At 34.3% G+C, this 20,121-nt stretch overlaps 1 protein-coding gene across 1 annotated transcript in view; it reads left to right on the top strand.

Moving 5' to 3' along the window:
* The window catches only part of C2CD6 (C2 calcium dependent domain containing 6), a 98,079-nt gene that overhangs the window by 13,441 nt on the left and 64,517 nt on the right, over nt 1–20,121 (top strand). Inside the window, exons 3-7 of the mRNA XM_033111458.1 lie at nt 1,522–1,573; nt 3,230–3,390; nt 10,770–10,892; nt 16,877–16,921; nt 18,050–18,118. Coding sequence (XP_032967349.1) covers nt 1,522–1,573; nt 3,230–3,390; nt 10,770–10,892; nt 16,877–16,921; nt 18,050–18,118 — 450 coding nt within the window. The remainder of the gene's footprint in view (nt 1–1,521; nt 1,574–3,229; nt 3,391–10,769; nt 10,893–16,876; nt 16,922–18,049; nt 18,119–20,121) is intronic.

Genomic DNA, 20,121 nt, shown 5'->3' on the forward strand with positions numbered 1-20,121 from the left:
GATTGTGATTGACAGCTTGTGACTGATAGCTCCTTCCAATGCGTGATTTAGCCACATCACTTTCTCTTTGAAAGTTCTGTGATTTATTCTGAGATATTTGACAAAGTTTGTGCATGTGTAGACACTGATAACTACAACACAACCCACTACTTCTGTTTCTAATGGTCACATTCCATTTTCAGAAAAAGTGAAAAAGCTGTGTCTTAAAATTGGGCTTTTGTGAACAGCTTTCTGGTTGCTTACCTGTTTTAAATACATGTTTGAGAGTGTTTGGGGCGAAGGTATTGGGTTTCAGAATCTGTGGGAATATTTGTTCTCTGCAACCTGTGGTCATTATTTTTGACTGTTAAATCTTTTCCTATCCTTGAATAGAAATGTATTTTCATTTCTATATTATATGGATCTATTATGTAAAAATATAAAAAGCTAGTGAAACATAAGGAAAGTTAGGGTATTGCCCATGGCTTCATATTGAGATACTTGGCAGGCAGGCAATGATTTATGACAGAATGTTAATGTATAGAATTATACAATACAAAATTATAGCTATTCTTCCTTTTACTCTCCAATGTACAACCAAATTTTAAGAAATAAACAATGATTCATGGAATCACCTATGGCAATACTATTTAAAACCCTGCCTAGATTATGTAATGTGCATCACCCTTCCTTTGAATTTGAAAACTTAGAACCTTTCCTTTAACATAACATTTCATGCCTATATTTCCTTAAGAAGTAGACCACAATATTTTCTTCTTTAGGATTTCATCATTCAGATATAGTAGTGTTTTAGTTAATATTGAATGCCAACACCTTTTTCTGTGTTGTTCTAAAACCAAATCTTTAAAATCACTTATATTACACTTAAAAACACTATTAGGCCATTTATTTTGTTTCACAATGTTTAATATAATATTGCTGTTGTTTTTACTCATTTTTTTAAAACCAATAATGGCTAAATATATTTGGCTAATACTGCATATTAGTATTCAAGTGTTCCTGATTCATTTTGTATTTAATTTTATGGTTAAACACAAAATACAATTTTCTTTAACATTTAAAAACACTTTGTATAAGAGAAAACGAATATTTCACAGCTCTTGGCACATTATAGTCAGTGAGTGATTGTTGAATGAAGTGGTTTTAGGATACTGGATAAAAAAGCTTATCTGAAGCAATGCATATTTCTTATTATTATATGCATGATGCTACATTTTACCAATTCTCACCTAATATAAAATAAAAATGATTCAAAGAGTGATTTAAGTTGGTAATGAACCATGGTATTGCTTTGTTTTCTTGTTCATTTTAGGTTTATTTTAAACAAATGCTTATTTTTCTTCTGCATTTCTGTTTTCTGGTGTTTTTAATAACCAGGTATTTCTAATGGAAGCAATATTTCTAATGAGAAAGACTAACAAAGTGGAGCTTTTTAAAAAATATAGTTTAGTGTAGAGTAAAATAGGAGAAAAGGTAACTTTCAAAAATTCATTTGCTTTGTTTTTATTTTGATTGTTATAGGTTGGCTGCCTGGCTATTCATGTAAAGAAATGCAGACGTTTTACACCTAAGAGTATCCTTTCTTTTGATTTAAGAACTATGCTATGATCATATATCATTGTTTCACTTACATATTACTGCATTACAGGACACTCTAAGACTTAATGGCTTAAAACATTAACTATTTTATTATCAATCACTATCTGCGCATTCACTACTGTGTTTCCCCGAAAAAAGACCTAGCCGGACCATCAGCTCTACTGCGTCTTTTGGAGCAAAAATTAATATAAGACCGGGTCTTATATTATATTAAAATAAGACCCGGTCTTATATTGTGTTATGTTATATTATATTATATTATATTATATTATATTATAAAGACCGGGTCTTATATTAAAATAAGACCCAGTCTTACATTAGTTTTTGCTCCAAAAGACGGATTAAAGCTGATGGTCCGGCTAAGTCTTATTTCAGGGAAACACGGAAGGTGGTACTTCTGCTTCATGTCATCACAGCTGAGGCTGCAGCCAGCTGGCAGTTCAAAAGGGCTGGAATATCTGAAATGGCTCATTTATACATCTAGTGCTTAGTGAGGCTGCGTGGAAGAATGGACTCAGCTGGGATGCTGAAATGGTTGGACCTTCCCCTTTCCATGTAGTCCCAGGGCCTGGTCTTGTCTTCATTTCTTTCTGCATTAATTTTGGTTTAAAAAATATTACATTAAAATGTTTATCTTCATTACTAAAGTTTGTGGTTTTATTTTAAATGTTGCACCCTAGCTAGTGCCCTTCTCAACCTATCCTAATCCTAGCCCTGGTCATGTCTGTTGCATATTAAAGTAGTCACAGGGCCAGGCCAGATTCCAGAGCAGAGGAAAATAAATTCTACTTTTTGATAAGAGAGTGACAAAAGGTTTTCAGCCAGAGGTAATTGACCTTAGTCACCATATAACTTAAAGGAAAAATAAATATCTTCTTGGAAGATATATTACTAATTAATTTCTAAGTAATACTATTTTATTTCTAAGTAATTGCTTCTCTTAAACGTTGTTTAAGGGATTTATTTACCTTGGTGCCTTTAAGCTGAATTCCTATTGATAGATTGATCATGGCATAAACTCAGTGTCATTATGAAGACTTAGTGTTTCTTTTTTATGTAAGTGAAGTAATGAGAATTGTATATAAAGAGATTTTTTAAGGTAATTAGTTAAATCATAAAAACAAAATTGTTTTAGTGCATGGAGTGCTATGAAAGATAAAAACAGACCAGTATAGTATAAATGAAGTATATAATGAAGGGAATTAGAGTAGAATGCTGCTTTAAATTTTGTCTTAAAATAAAAAATAAATTACTCTCAAACGATGTATTTTTTGAATTTTTATACAATTATGCTTAGAAAAAAATTTTAGCTCTATATTGTAAATGTTTAATCACCTTAAAAAAACAAAGAAAAATTTGCAAAGGAATTACAGTGGAAATGTGAGGGTAAAAATACGAGAAGTGATCTAAGGAAGAATCATCCTTTTCCTCCTTATATTGTATCTACCATTGATGGGCAAAAATACTATTTTAAAGGACTTTTTTATTATTTACTATGCTGTTCAATTACCTTCTTTATCTATTTGATTGATTCTTAGGTTTGGCCTATATTGTTTAATGGATTAATTTTATATTGTGTTATTTTTCAATTACAACAAAATTTGCTTCCTAAATATCTATGTATTTTCAGTCAGTTTGTACCATTACAATAATTTATTCATTCGCATTTCTATAAACAACATTGTGAAATATACAAAGATGCGTAGTTTGCTATCCAAAAACAAACTATATAGCTATAATGACAAGAATACTGTAATTAAGTTTGATGAAGTGAAATATTTTTCTGTACAGGTAATGTTAAAGTTCTCTTCTAGATATAAGAATTCATCTTTATAGTTTCAAATATTCTACATTATATCTTTTGGGGGGATAAGAAAGAATCAAGCAGTTCCTTTTTATTTGATATTTTATAGTAGTCTTTATATATTATGGGCTATATTTGTATTTTTTTTTTTTTAATAAACAGCTTACTGTAAATTGCATAATCTTAGTGGTCTTCTTCCCTAAAATCTTACTGTCTGTGATTCTGTTTATCACACATGCATTTTTCTCTGGCTTGTACTTCCTCTCCCATCTACCCTCTCCTACCCTATTGCAGTTGATTCCGGCTGCTATAACAAATTACTATAGACTGGGTGGCTTAAAAAACACTTAATTCTTACCTTTCTTGAAAGTGGGAAGTTCAAGATCAAGGTGCTGGCAGATTTTTTGTCTGGTGAGATCCTAATTCTTGGTTTGCCAATGGCCATCTTCTCGTTATATAGTGATATGGAAGAGAACAAAGAGAGATCATCTTTTTACTGTCTCTTCTTATAAGGGCACTAATCCAATTCATGAGGGCTCCACCCTCACGATCTAATTACCCCCCCCAACACCCCACCTACAAATATTATCACATTGGGGATTTAGGCTTCAACTTATGAATTTTGAGTGGACACAGATGTTTAGTCTATAGCACACACTTTCTTTTTTCTTACCTCCTCCTGTTCCTCTCTCCTTTCTTATATAAAATCTCTCCAAGTATTTTTGCATGGATTAACTTAGTCTTTATAAACTGCCATATATATATATATATATATATATACACACACACATACACAAACACACACATATAAATGGCATACATATATAAGTATATACATATGTATATGTATACATACATATACGTATGTATATACATACGTATATGTATATACATACATATATACATATATATGTGCCATATATATACACACATATATAATTACCTCCTAATAAGAATATATATACATATATATATATGTATATATATGTATACTCTTATTAGGAGCCTTATTTTGCAGATGAGGAAACCGGTACTGTAAGATTTAAAGAATTTTCATAATGTCATGAAAACTAGTAAATGATGGAGCTGGGAATAAATCAGTCTGACTTCAGACTGAACTTCTGGTGCCTCTCACACCAGAGCTTGCTATGCTGAGAATTTGCTTTTGTTTATAGTTAAGCTTCTTAGAATATTAAATGTATCTAAGAGTTTTCTTTAAAATGAGCAACACTATTTCATGTAGCTGAAGGATTCATTGATTAGTCCAGTTGTTTCCCAATAATTTTGTTACACTGGTTGAATTTAATTGAAATCCTAAAAATTTCCTCTATGCTCCATATTTTTATTTTTTAAAAACTTCATTTTGCTTAAATGTTGAATATTGAAGAAACTTCTTTAAGCATAGGTTTAAAAAAAAGACATAGTTATGCTAAAGGTAATCCATGCTATTCATTTAACTTTGCAAAGAGTTTTCCTAAGCTTCATTGCCAAATTTTTGAGAATTTTATGGATATATGTCCATTTAAATAAAACTTGAAATTAATACTGGAAAATAATATAAATTAACAGTGTGCTTATCTTCATTAACATAATCAAAGTCTTTTTCCTATATTTATTTTAATAGAAACTATTAGTTTAAGAATATTAAGAGAATTTTAATGGAACTCAGAAGTTTGGGAATGACTTATTCATGATTACATAGAAAATTGCACAAGCAAACAAAAAAAAATAGACACATATTCACACCAGGGAAATTTAAAAAATGATACAGCAAAGGAAATATAATCATTATAACTATAATGTTAAAGTCTGAAAAATAGTTACATATGCGTAATAATGTAAACAACTAAGTATTGGTCGAACAAAAAAGTAAAATATATAATATATTGAGGAATGAGGAAAAGAGAAATGTGAAAATTGTCAGGGGAGGGTGTTGAGAGCTCATATTTTTCTTGCACAATAAGCAGTCAATAGATAGTATCTAAAAGTAAAAAAATCAACTAACAATAATATAAGCATGTTATCATACTTAGAAACATGATTTCATGACAAAAAATCCGGGGAAACCCCGTAATAAGGTTGAAAGTTGGCTTCTGAGGAGTAGAAATTAGGGGATGGGTAGGGTAGTGTTCTAAAAGTGTATCTGGGATTTACTTATAGAGATATGACTCAATGATGACATGGAGAGACTAAGGCCATCGAAAGAAGAATTTATTACTAATATTTCCTGAGAAAATGAGACACACCATTCACACAGGGCCATAGGGGAAGTATCCAGGTGGTCAGGAAGCAGAAGACAGAAGCAAGGGGAGAGCCTAGGCCAAAGCCTTCACTGAACTTTCCTTGAGCAAGACAATGCAGGGCAGAGTCAGCGGTTTAGGACTAGCTAATTTGAATAATTCCATCAGGCTTTGGGCTGTCCGAGAAGTCTCTGGTTGCTAGGTACTAGGCCCTAGGGATGATTTAGGGCTGGGGAAGTTAGAGGAGGAGGTGATTAGAGCTCTAAATTTCAAATTGGTTAGTTTGCATGTGAAAGACGTGCTTCTTTACAGCCAAGCCCTTTGCTCTCTCTAGGAGATGGCTAGCCTGGGAAGGGAAAGTCTCTTCTGGTCAGCAAGCTTCTTTTATTTTATTTTTTAATTTTAGTTTTTCAATTACAGTGGACATTTAATATTCGTTTCAGGTGTACAACGTAGTGGTTAGACATTTATATAATTTACGAGTGATCCCCCCATAACTCTAGTACCCACCTGGCACCATACATAGTTATTACAATATTGTTGACTATATTCCCTAAGCTATGCTTTACACCCCTGTGACTATTTTGTAACTACCAATTTGTACTTCTTAATCCCTTCTCCTTTCACCCAGCTCCCCAGGCCCCTTCCCAAAACAAACAGATTAACAGGTCTTGCAAGCTTCTAAAGATGTCAAAACATCATAAAATACAGGGAAAAAAGGTTAATACAGGTGGGAGGAAAAAAACAGTTCCTTTGTTTTAACCATTGTAGAACTGTTTGACTTTTAAACTGGGTACAATATAACTAGAATAAAATACTGTATATATTTTAGGGCTTTTAATTTGCTGAAACTTACAAAAACATACAAACCAAAAAATAAAAAGGAATAGTAAGTGGATTTAACTTAATTTAACTGTGCTGGAAGGCTGTTGGGTAAGTGATGTACTAAAAGCTCATATTGAAGATTGAATAGCAGTGGATTTCTGATCTGGCCATACTGGAGTAGCTGACATTGGATTTATTCTTTGCTCTAAAGAACTGTAAAACTATGTTCCGGTATTTGACAATGGAAATTGGAGGGCTGCAATTATTAAGAGAAGGGAAGCACTAGAGGTGAGCTCCACATTTACAGCAGGTTTCTGTCTGGCAGTGAACCTGGTACAGGGAAGTGAAACCCAAGCAAAAGAGCAGCCTTGTGAGGGGAAGGAAGCAGAGGCTGAGCAGAGGAAACAGATGAGAGTATGGGACTGCTAAGGTGGCTGGAATTTGTAAGGCAGCATGCTAGAGAGGAGGGAGCAGCAGATAGGGCGCCCCAGGAATCTGTGTAGACATTCCACTCAGATTCTTGGCTGGATCCTAAGTTGTTCATGAGCAAGGAGTGTTTCTAGGAGAAAGTGCAGAGAACAGATGCTGGAGAGCTGAGAGCTGAACAGAGATTTCAGAAGTCACAATTTCAGAGTCATTGGAGTCTGACATAGCTAAAATGGAGAGGCCTGGTTGAACATTGTCAGTATTCATTTGAGATTCCAGAAAGGCCAAGCCTTCGGAGTAAGTACCATTTCCTAAGAATAAGGGTTAAACTCTAAGACAAAGAACAAAAACCTGAAATAGACCCATCCTTAAACCAAGCCGTCATAGGATCAGGATGGTCTGCCAGTAATTAATTGCCTTTCAGAGAAGAACTTAATACTTTTTAGAGGAAGATCTGAAAACTAAGAGTCTCTACTACATATTTTTTACAATGCCCATGATACAATAAAAATTGCTACTCATGGAGAAATAAAGACAGGCAATAGAGATAAATCCACAGGTGAGTAAGAGCAGACTTCCCCTCAGAAACAGCGGCGGTCAAGTGACAAGGGAATGCCATCTTTCAAGGGCTAAAAAACCCCTAGATTTCTAAATCTAGTGAAAATATTCTTCAAAAATATTGTAAAAGACAAAAGCTGAGAGACTTTGTGTCTAGGAGACCTTCATTACAATAGATGGCAAAGGAAGTTTCAAGTTGGAGAGGAATCCCAGCTAGAAACCCAGATGCACAGGGAGGCATGAAGAGCACTGGTCATGGTAAATTTTTGGGTAAAATAAAAGACTATTTAAAAAAATACTGTTTTTAAAAATGTTCTTCAAAAGACTATAGACTGTTTAAAATAATGATGAGGAATGGTAGAATTTATATCATGTAGAAGAGAAATAGGTGACAAGAATAGCACAAAGGATAGGAGGTATAAATGGAATTACGCTGTTGTGCATGATATGGTAAAACAGTCCCATGTACAATTGCATAAAAAATGAAATAACTAGGAATAAATTTAATCAAGGAGGTAAAAGACCTGTATATTGAAAACTACAAGACATTGATGAAAGAATTTGAAGACACAAATAAGTGGAAGAATATTCCGTGCTTATGGACTGGAAGAAGTAATATTGTTAAAATGTCTACACTAGTCAGAGCAATCTAAAATTTCAATGCAACCTCTATCAAAATTCCAATGGTATTTTTCACAGAAATAGAAAAACAATCCTAAACTTTGTATGTAACCACAAAAGACCCTGAATAGTCAGTGCAATCTTGAGAAAGAAGAATAAGCTGGAGGCATCACACGTGCTAATTTGAAACTATATTACAAAGCTATAGTGATCAATACAGAATGGTATTGGCATAAAAATGAACATATAGATCAATGGAACAGAATTGAAAGCTCAGAAATAAACCCACACATATGTGGTCAATTTATGACAAAGGAGCCAAGAATATTCAATGGAGAAAGGACAGTCTCTTCATTAAATGATGTTGGGAAAACTGGACAGTCACATGTAAAAGACTGAAACTGGACCACTATCTTACACCATATACAAAAATAAACAAAAAATGTACTAGACTTGAAAATGTATAAGACCTGAAACCATAAAACTCCTAGAAGAAAGCAATAGGGATGATTTCTTGATATCGGTCTTAGCAATGATTTTTTTGGATTTGACACCAAAAGCAAAAGCAAAAGCAAAAATAAACAAGTGGGACTACATCAAACTAAAAAACTTCTGCACAGCAAAGGAAACCAACACAAAATAAAAACACAACAGACAGGGGAGAAAATATTTGCAAATCATATATCTGATAGGAGGTTAATATCCAAATATATATAAAGAACTTATACAAGTCAATAGAAAAAAAATCCAACTTAAAAATGAGCAGAGGATCTGAATTGACATTTTTCCAAAGAAGACATCCAAATGGCCAACAGGTACATGAAAAGGTGCTCAACATCACTAATCATTGGGAAATGCAAATCAAAACCATAGTGAGCTAGTACCTCATACCTGTAAAATGGCTACCATCTATTATAAAAGACAGAAAGTAACAAGTATTGGCCAGGATGTGGAGAAAATGGAACCCTTGTGCATTATTGATAGGATTGTAAATTGGTGCAGCCACTATATTAAACAGTATGGGGGTTCCTCAAAAAATGGAAAATAGAACTACCGTATCATCCAATAATTCTATTTCTGGGTATTTATCCAAAGAAAACAAAATCACTACCTCAGAAAGATATCTGCACCCCGATGTTCATTGCAGCATTATTTACAATAGCCAATACATAGGAAAAAACCTGACTGTCTATCTACCTGACTGTTGGATTTTTAAAATGTGATACACACACACTCACACACACACGAATATTATCCAGTCGTAAAAAGAAGGAAATCCTACCATTTGCAACAACATGGATGGACCTTGAAGGCATTATGCTAAGTGAAATAAGTCAAGACAAAATTGTATGATTCTACTTAAATGTGGAATTAAAAAAAACACAAAGAAATCCAAGCTGAACTCATATGTACAGAGAACAGATTGGTGGTTGCCACATGTCGGGTTTTGGGGATGGGTGAAATGGGAGAAGAAGTCAAAAGGTACAAACTTCCAGTTACAAGACAAATAAGTCCCGGGAATGTAATGTACAGCATGTGATTATAGTTAATAATACTGTATTGTATATTTAAAAGTTGCTAAGGGAGTAGATCTTAAAAGTTCTCATCAGAAAAAAAATATAACTGTTATGATGGGTGCTAACCAAACCTATTGTGATAATCATTTTGCAATATATACAAATATCAAATCATTTCTATTGTACACCTAAAAGTAATACAATGTTATATGTCAATTATATCTCAATTAAAATTGTTTTTTTTTAAAAAGGCACTTAGCATCTTGAGTTAGGGAGGCATGAGATTTTTAGAGTATGAATTTATTTTTTTTAATTTATTGGGGTGACAATTGTTAGTAAAATTACATAGATTTTAGGTGTGCAATTCTGTATCACATCATCCATAAATCACACTGTGTGTTCACCACCCAGAGTCAGCTCCCCTTCCATCACCATACATTTGATCCCCCTCACCCTCATCCCCCACCCCCCAACCCCTTTACCTTCTGGTAACCACCAAATTACGTTCCCCAGATTAATTTTCAAACCCGTGGCCATCCTGTGGTCACCGACTGCCCTCCAATCCCCTCACCCTCCCCCGCACCCCCCACCCCTCCTGCCCATCTAGCAACCCTCAGTTTTTCCTCATTGTCTCCAAAACTGTTTCTGATTAGAGTATGAATTTTAAAGGTGACGTAATAATAGTATTGTGTTACAGAGTTCAGGGTAGGAGAGAGTTCCAAATTGAGACAATGGTATACATTTTATGAAAAAATTAAAGAAAAAAGACTGAAAAGAATGTTGAATGTCTTTTGATATTGGATGTTTGGGTTACCTAGATTATTTGGATTGGATATTGGATATTGGATTACCTTTAATAATGTAGTTCCAGTAGAGTGCTAAGGTTAATGTAGTTGAATTTTTTTTTAACTTTGTGTAAATTTAAAAAAGAGAATGTAGGCAATGGGTGTTTCAAAAAGACTGTAATTGACATTAGACATAAGCAAGATCCTGATTTTTGTTGACATTAGGGTATATGTGACTCTGAGATTGAAAAGTTTTAAGGCTAATAACATACAAAAACTAATCATTGGATTTGCATATAATATAATATAGTTTATGGATGTATTTATTCAAAAATTATATCTGAAATTCAGACTGAAAATTTAATGCTTTTTTAAATATGTATTTTGTATCAAGGTTCCCAGACGTCATGATGATGAGAGGAATAATATTTACTTGGAACTAATGCAAAATGACAATAAAGAAAAATATCCTCTCTTGTTAGGGAGTGTTCAGGTACACCTTTATGAAGTAATTCAGGTATGTATCAAAATCAGTTTTTACCTTGGTATCATATTGTTCAGTTGGTGTTCGTTGTTATGATTTAGCTATACCTGAGGGACTCCTTTTGTTTATTATCTGCCTTCCAACTCATGTGCTTAGGAAACAGTATCTCCCACTAGCTATAAAAAAAAAAAAAAGATTTGGTTTATAACAGCATAATGTTTTTGAAAATTTATTTTCTGGAAGGGCAGTGATACAACCTAAAAGACTAAGCATATCTTATTATGTTTTCTGAAATGTTTTTATTTATTTATTTATTTATTTTTTATTATGTAAATTACACTGTGTGTTCACCACCCAGAGTCAGTTCCCCTTCCATCACCATATATTTTGTTTTCTGAAATGTTTTAAAATAAGACTCTAACCACAAACTCTGTCTCTTAGTTGAGAGCGTAAATTTCAGTTCTTTGTATCCTGAGTTGGGCTGTTTGCCATCTGCCCCGTGTGTGTCATTTAGGGGTCAGCCAAAGTTTTTGGCAGAATTTATACACAGATTTTTGTGGTTCCTTCTCTTTCTCTTTCTCCTTCCTAGTAGACTCCCCTCCCCTTTCCAGCAGCCATGGTTGCCCTGAACTCAAAGGAAGAAAACTAACTTGTTAGTGAACAAGCATGAACAATCTGAAAGATTTTCAGTGATTCAGTGATATTTGTTAGGGCATAAAGCAAGGAAGTCCTCAAAGACTAATGGAGTTATGTCAAAAGACACAGAAACCAAATTGCAGAGGCTCCTACTGGCCAATTTCTGGGTAATTTGAATATCAAAAAGATCATTACAAATTCTGAATAAAGAAAAATCTATGAATCCTTGGTGATTCTCAAAAGAGAAATAAAAGAGCATGGGGAGAAAAAGGGAAGTTTTTTATTTTTATATAGAAGAATGAAAATAAGTATAGAAGGAATGATGGAATTACAAAGTCACCATTTTTGCAACTCTGTATAGTAAATAATGATTAACTTAACAGTTAAGACTTAGCAATGGTACCCTGTTTCCCCCAAAATAAGACCTAGCCGGACAATCAGCTCTAACGCGTCTTTTGGAGCAAAAATATTTTATAAGATCCGGTCTTATATTTTATAAGACCGGGTCTTATGTTGTATAAGACCGGGTCTTATATTAATTTTTGCTCCAAAAGACGCGTTAGAGCTGATTGTCCAGCTAGGTCTTATTTTCGGGGAAACACAGTACTAAAAACATTAGGTAAAAGGTTATTAGGGAATAAAATATTTACATGGTGCCACAGTAATGGCCCATAGATTAATTACTGCAAAGGGGAAAATGTGCCTGTATAATAGAGAGACGTGGTAGTTACCACTTTAACCAAGAGTTTGAATCTTGCATAAGTAACTATGGACAACTTAACATCATGTACTTCCTATGGCGATACAATGTGGACACACCATTACCTATGAATTATTCTCATCAAAAATGTTTAACTCAAGTATAATCAAGCTGAGTCTAGACCTAGCTTTTAGTTTAACAGGAATTTAGGGGGTAGGGAAAAAAATTAAACACTATGATGATGATAAGTTAACTATATAATGTGAGACATACCAGCTTTAGTTCCTTAAAAAGTTAAGATAATTAAAACAAACAAACGAACAAATAAAGATAGAGGAACTGTTCTAGATTAAGAGGTATAACAACTTTGAATACAGGTTTGAAGAAGTTACAAAAGACATTCTTGGGACAATTAGGAAATTTTGAATATATACTGAATAGTAGATAAAATTCTAAAATTGTTAATTTTCTGAAGTGTGATGCTGATATTGTGGTAGAAGAATATCCTTATTTTTACAGTATGTAAGGTGAAGTTTTAACATTTTGGAGTGAAGTGACATAATGGCTGCAATTTATAAAAATGGTGCAGTAAATATATACACACACACACACACACACACATATACACACAGGCATACACACACACATGCAACACATACACACAGATAAAGTAAACATGGAAAATGTTAGAACAGTTTTAACATTTGTTAAACAAATGTTTGAACTTGTTTAAATAGGTGGAAGGTATATTGGTACTTGTTATAGTCTTTCAACTGTTCTGTGTGTTTGAAAATGGTCATATAATAAGAACTTGGGGAAAATCAGATAACTTTCCAATATATTAGCAAGAGGCATCAGGTGAAGAAGGAGAACATGTTGACTAATGAATAACAGTAAGCACTGGAAGATTCTCAGAAGAATTTGGGGAGAGGAATGATGAAAATTCATTACATGGCAATTTAGGCATCAGAAAAATGTGACTTTAGTAACATTTTGTTGAAGTAGCTAGAATACTCGTATTTAGACTACATTTGTATGTGCAAACTTTTCAGTATTTAGTTTTATGAGGATAAATTTTTTAAATGAAAATAACACCTACCATCCCACAATTCTCACACAGCATTTCATTTACCAGAATTTCCTTCCAATTCTTTTTTATAAACAGAGGCAGAAAAATAGAAAATACAAAGAGAACCAAATACAAATTCTAGAACTGAAAAATACAGTATTTGAAATAAAAATTTTATTTCATAGACTTTGCAGAATAGAAATGTCAGAGGAAAGACTTTTTTCCTCTTAATTTCTTTAAAATATGTATCACTAAAACAAAAACTATAATCTTGTCTTGTGGGGTTTATAATGTTTGTAGATGTGATGCATATGACATCTACAGCAAAAGGATGGGATGGGTGCTGGAACTTAAATGATGTATAAAATCGCAAGAGTTTTGTATTTCCCCCCGATTATATCTTTGAAAACTGTAATACAGTATCAACCAAGATGCAGAACATTTCTATCTTTACATGTTGCCCTTTTATAGCTATACCCACTTCCCTCCCACCCCTTTCTCATTTCAAGGATGTTATATAAATGGAATCATACAGTATGTAACCTTTTAGGATTCTTTTTTTTTTTATCCAGTATAATTCTCTGGAGAATCATTCAGGTTGTTGCATGTATTGATAGCGTATTCCTTTTTTGTTGTTGAGTAGTAGTAGTCCATGGTGTGAATGTACCACAGTTTGTTTAATCATTTGCCCACTGGAGGACATCTGAGTTGTTTCTAGTTTGGGGTTGTTATGAATAAAGCTACTATAAACATTCACGTCCAGGATTTTGCAAGAACATAAATATTCATTTCTCGGGTTATTTCTGGGGTGTAAGGTGGTTGCTTGTGCAGTTTTTAAAGAAACAGCCAAACTGTTTTCCAGAGTGGCTGTGCCATCGTACATTCCCACGAGAAATGTATGAATGATCCAGTTTCTGCACATCCTCATTTGGATGGTCACTATTCTTTACTTCAGCCATTCTCATAGGTGTGTAGTATATCTCGTTGTGGTATTAATTTGCAATGCCCTAATAGCTAATAATGTTGAACATGTTTTCATGGGAGCCTTTTAATTTGATTATTCCACTTTTCCTGAAGTGTTTAAATAGGTACAAGAGGCATAGGCTGTTGCACAGACTCTACCTCAACTGTACAATAAAAGGTCAAGGACAGTTCTGTTATTACGATGGTTCTAGTCAACAAGCTTGTGCTGTTCTGTATGTTCTCCAAAGCTTGAGCTCCATCATTTGCTATTTGGGTAACATGTGGGGTAGGCTATAGACCATTTATTTCGATTCTAGAACTGCTAGCTAGGGTCGAAATCCTCATGCAGACTGGTAAAATCTAGTGCTTGGATGAGGTGGAAAGACCTATGACCAGACCCAAACCACAGATCATGGGAGGGCCATCTGATTGTACAATTATCCTGCCAGTACACATGGAGAGGACACACATATATTTTTATAATTGCCAGTTAGTGTCAGTTGCTTTCTGAATGTAATTCACTTTGATTATGGAGGACAAAGACCTTGAGTTGAATTAAACAAATCACATAATAGATTTTACATAGCTTTATAAAGAAACAAGTAGTTTGTAGCTTGAATCCCTAATCCCTGGTTCCTTCCTATCCCCCATACATCTTGGTCCCTTTGAGGTTCTGAGAGAAACCAGACACATCAGCTAGCTGATAAGCCGTAGTTAATTAAGGCATATAAGTATATTGGAGTTTATAATATTCCTGTATTAATTATAAAAGGGAATGTGATTATTAATTTTGGGATGAATCGTACTATTTGTGTTTATTGCTCTGGTTATATGATCCTTACTAGGTGAGCCTAGGACTAGGTGATAAATTCAATGGTTAAACAGATTGGTAGCCACTGCAACTATTTGAGAAAGGCAACAGAGACTTCAGCGGTGTACAGGATTGTTAGAGTAATGCTCCCTACAGAATCATGCCTCTAGCCATACCTCTAAGGGGTGTACAGTTTCCCCCTCCCCTCCCACGCTTAGCCATGTAACTTGCTTTGGGCAGAGCAGACCCAAATTCAGGACGGGAAGCCAAAAAGCTCGTTGCCACACATTGAAACTCACCAGAGGAGCTGACTGAAGCCAAGCCTAAAACTCAGTGGATTTGGATGAGATGCACATTCAGGATGAATATTTTAATTGGCTCCAATGAAGACTCAGTTGGGCAGATCTGAATGGGAGCTCCAGAAACAACACAAATACATTTACAATAGTGAAAAGTATGACTAAAAGTTTACTTTTATATGAGGGAGATGAATCAATAGGTTGAGATCTTTGATCAAAAGCAGAGACAGGTTATAAAAGAGAAGAAGAAAAAGGCAGTCTTGGAACGGTGAGATGTTTCCCCACTCCCAACTTTGGAAAAGGGAAGCTATCAAAAGCAAGAAGCTATTATTGTATAAAGAGCAGGTTGAAGGGTCATTAAGGAAATCAGTTTAAGATATTTACGAATTTATGATATTAATTGAGAAATCTTATGATATTATATGAAGAACTTAGAGCAGGTCCTTGAATAATGTCATTTTGTTATAAACGTTGATGAAACGCCATAGGAACTTAATTAACTCTTGTTTATATCAATTAGCCTAAGGTATTGGTGGTATCGCTATACGTCATTTCGCTTAAAGTCCCAGAACCTATCAACTACGTTGAGTGACTTACTGTTTATGATAAGCTAATCCTGTGCAATGTCTGCCATTGTAACCACCTGTTACTTCCCTCATTATAATGTCTCATCAGGAACTAAAAGGGCAGGTGTTAAATAGATTCTTGTAGAGTGGGGAGTGCAAAGGATGTGTGAACCAGGTGCCAGATTTCACTAAATGAGAATTAATGAATAGAATGTCTAAAAGACATGCCAGACAGCAGGAGGCTTAAAAGAGGAAAACTGTTTATATGTACATGGAAATAATAGGAGGGAGTGTAGAGGATGTTACTCCACCTCCTGATCCTGAAGTATGTGAGCCTTCACTTGAGGGGTCTATAAGGGAAGTAGCATCCTTAGTGGTGAGCAAGGTCTCAGGTAAAGCAAAGGGGAATGTTTAGTGGAGCAGTTAAAGATGTAAGGTTGTTTGTTAATCATGGAATGGGAATTCCATGAACCACAATGGAAAATGCTGGGAAGAAAGGGAACCATGGGATGATGGATTAGGTAGGACTGATAGCACAACAGAGATGACCAGATATGGTGACCAGGGATACTATCAAAGATTTACCTGGTTAAAAAGATCCCAATAGTTCCTGAGAGATGCGAGAAGCAGTTCTGTCATAAGTCGGCTTATCTTGTAGATTTATGTTTAACCCTTCAAAAGGAGTGTAGACATGGGGGTTCCCTCTAAGACTTCCAAAAAGGGGAACTATAACTAGCAGGAACATTTTTGTCTAAAATATAAATGTAAATATTAACATTTATTTTTGGTAAAACCTGGAATTTTTATTTCTTCCAACCATTCATTATGTTTATATTTTAGCTATTAAATTAATATGTGTATTAACAATCATTACCTGATTTTTTTTAAATTTATACAGTGGTTTAGATTATATAGAGGTGACTATATGAGTGAGTCTATATTTTAGAACTTTATTATTTATTACTTTTTCTAGAAAGGGTGCTTTACTGAAGAATTTCAAATGCTGAATAAAAACACAGTAAGAACTTGACTGAAACTTCCAAAGTTTTGTGCACACACTTAACATTTCATGTAACTTTAATATTGTTTGTAGCCTCTGATACTGTTTTTCATTCTTTTGTTACACTACTCGTCACTGTTTGAATTAATGGAAATGTATTAAATAGAAAGTACAATATTTGCTCACAAAAATCTTCATCTCCACTTCTTTTTTTTTTTTTTTTTGCTGCTATCTTACTGTATGGTGAACAAGAAAATTAGAAAATATTGGGTAAGAGAGTAAAATGCCTTTTTTGACTGCATAGCCTTAGGATCCTCACTTGCTGAATTAAGGGACTTAACTATTTTTCTCCTTGAGGAGCTTCTAAAGCAGGGGTGTCCAAACTTTTTTCAACGATTTTCACCAAGGGCCATATGCGGTAAAATACACAAACGGCCGGGCCACTCACTCAGGTGAAGTACGTATTGCCTCACCTGGTTTATTTAAGAAAACTAAATATATTTTTGGAATTTGCTGCGGGCCAATTAAAAATGGATTGCGGGCCGCAGTTGGCCCGCGGGCCGCAGTTTGGACACCACTGTTCTAAAGAGTTATTTACAGTTCTTATTTGAATTTCTTTTTAAGTACTTAAAAATTGGCTTCCGCTGCCAATTGTCAAGAAACGTAAAAAACAGAATGATGCTCATTTGAGATCATAACCTCTGACATCCTCCTTCATTTCACACATGAGCCAAGCTGGTTTCAGAGAGATGAAATCACTTGTCTAAATCAAAATATTATCTGAAAATGGAAGTGGAGGTGGGAGACGTGTGAGTAAATACTTTTAAAAATATATACATGTATATTAATATATATACACATATATATCAGCATAATCCTATTAACAATTGTAAATTGATATTCCTTATATTTTAGTCATATAATATTCCTTAACTTTAACATAAAAGTTTTTAACATTTTGGAAACTTTCTTAGATTCTGCTATAAGAGTTCCTCGTATAAATGTTGTGTTTTTTTTTTAAATCAGGAGATTCATGCTTTGTTTTTCTAACTTAAAGAATTGTGAAGTAAAAATATCACTTGTTAGCACCTCTTCATTAAAATAGCTTTCTGATCAAATGGTAAAATAAATTTGCTACATGTTTAGTTTATCTGCAGGGTGGAAGTAGAATTTATGTTCTCCTACGGAAACTTTGGTTATGGATTTTCACATCAGGTTAGTTCCCCTTTTAAAATTTATTCTACTGCTGCTCTTCAGTCAAATCGTCCTCTTCTGAGTCTCTATCATTTCCAGTTTGATAAATTCTTTAAAATAAGTATTTTTATAAATTTTTTAAAAAAGATTTTATTGGGGAAGGGGAACAGGACTTTATTGGGGAACAGTGTGTACTTCCAGGACTTTTTTCCAAATCAAGTTGTTGTCCTTCCAATCTTAGTTGTGGAGAGTGCCGTTCAGCTTCAAGTTGTTGTCCTTTCAGTCTTACTTGTGGAGGGCGCAGCTCAGCTCCAGGTCCAGTTGCTGTTGCTAGTTGCAGGGGGCGCAGCCCACCATCCCTTGTGGGAGTTGAAACCAGCAACCTGTGGTTGAGAGGATGTGCTCCAATCAACTGAGCCATCCGGGAGGCAGCTCAGCTCAAGGTGCCCTGTTCAATCTTAGTTGCAGGGGGCGCTGCCCACCATCCCTTGCGGGACTCGAGGAATTGAACTGGCAACCTTGTGGTTGAGAGCCCACTGGCCCATGTGGGAATCGAACTGTCAGCCTTCGGAGTTAGGAGCATGGAGCTCTAACCACCTGAGCCACCGGGTCGGCCCCTAAAATAAGTATTTTTAAAAGAATGCTGTTTTTCTCCAACCGAAAGAAAAATGAAACTTTATCATTATTTGCTTATCCATAGTATAATAATTATCTTCTATTCAGAATATCTTTATTATAATACTTGCTCTTGTCTTTTGTGTGTGTGTGTGTGTGTGTGTGTGTGTGTGTGTGTGTGTATACCCACTTCTGTTAATTGAAAACAAAATTATTTAAGTATTCAAGAAGTGAGTCGGGATTTTTATATATAAAAGTACTTATTAAAAATGTTATTCAGATAACATTTTGTACTCTGATCACATATGCTTCTTTCCCCTGTGGTGGTTTCAACATCTGGTGTTGTTTGTATCCTCCTTTATTCATCAAGAAAGTAATATGCCCAAAGAAGATGTCTTCCTAGCTTTAGCCTGCCCCTTTAAATTCACTACACATATCCATGTTGCAGTGAAAGATTTTGTACATTAACCTATGTCCTTTTCTTTCATGACGTCCTTAGGTTAGATTCCTAGAATGGAAATTATTGTCCAAAACAATGAACTTTTCAAGAAATTGTTCTAGATAAGGTATACCACCATATATTTTCACTAAGTGTTTGAAAGAATTCTTGATATCCCTGGACATTATCACAGCTTTGGGGCGTTTATAAATCTAGTCCCATTAGTGCTGCAGTTATACAGAGGAAATGACCCCGATAGTCTGTCATTTTTAGTTTTTGCTACTTTTTTATAGTCTTGGTTGTTTTTTCATTATGAATTGAGAGTGGGTACAGTCTTATTAACAAGTCTACCACTTTGTTAACTGAGAAATCTCTGTAAAATGTATTTTAAAATTTTGCCTATGGTGTATCATTAAATATTTTTAATACATTTTGAATCAGAGGTAAGTACTATAGAAATGAAAGCCACTAGGCACAGGTTTTCTTTTTTTCTCTGCTTTGATATTTTTTCTTTTCTTTTTGCTTATTATCTTTATTTTCTTATCATGAATTAGGCCTTACAGGGGCCCCTAATTGTTTAGTCTTTATTGTGACAATCATAATTTATGAGCACCAACTTTAGAGAGATAACCCATTCTTAGGGAGATATATCCTTTTCAAATAAAGCTTGGCAAGTATTGTTTTATGTGGACTCTACTACAAACAAGGAACAAAAGGATTGTATGGAAAAGAGTGGGAAATATAAAAAAAAGTTCAACTTGAGTTTATGTCACTGAACTTTTTGGTAATATAGTCCCCTACTTACCTGTCATGATAATGTAAAAAGAGTACTTCACTAGGGGCAGATAAAGCTGCATTCAAATCTTGGCTCTCTTGTCTATTGGGTAACCTTGAACCAATTATGATTTTCTGTGTTGTCTGTAAAATGGGCACAGTTATCTACCTAATAGGATTATTGAGAGGATTAAAT

Source organism: Rhinolophus ferrumequinum, chromosome 8, assembly GCF_004115265.2.
Source record: "Rhinolophus ferrumequinum isolate MPI-CBG mRhiFer1 chromosome 8, mRhiFer1_v1.p, whole genome shotgun sequence".
NCBI classification, from domain to species: Eukaryota; Metazoa; Chordata; class Mammalia; order Chiroptera; family Rhinolophidae; genus Rhinolophus; species Rhinolophus ferrumequinum.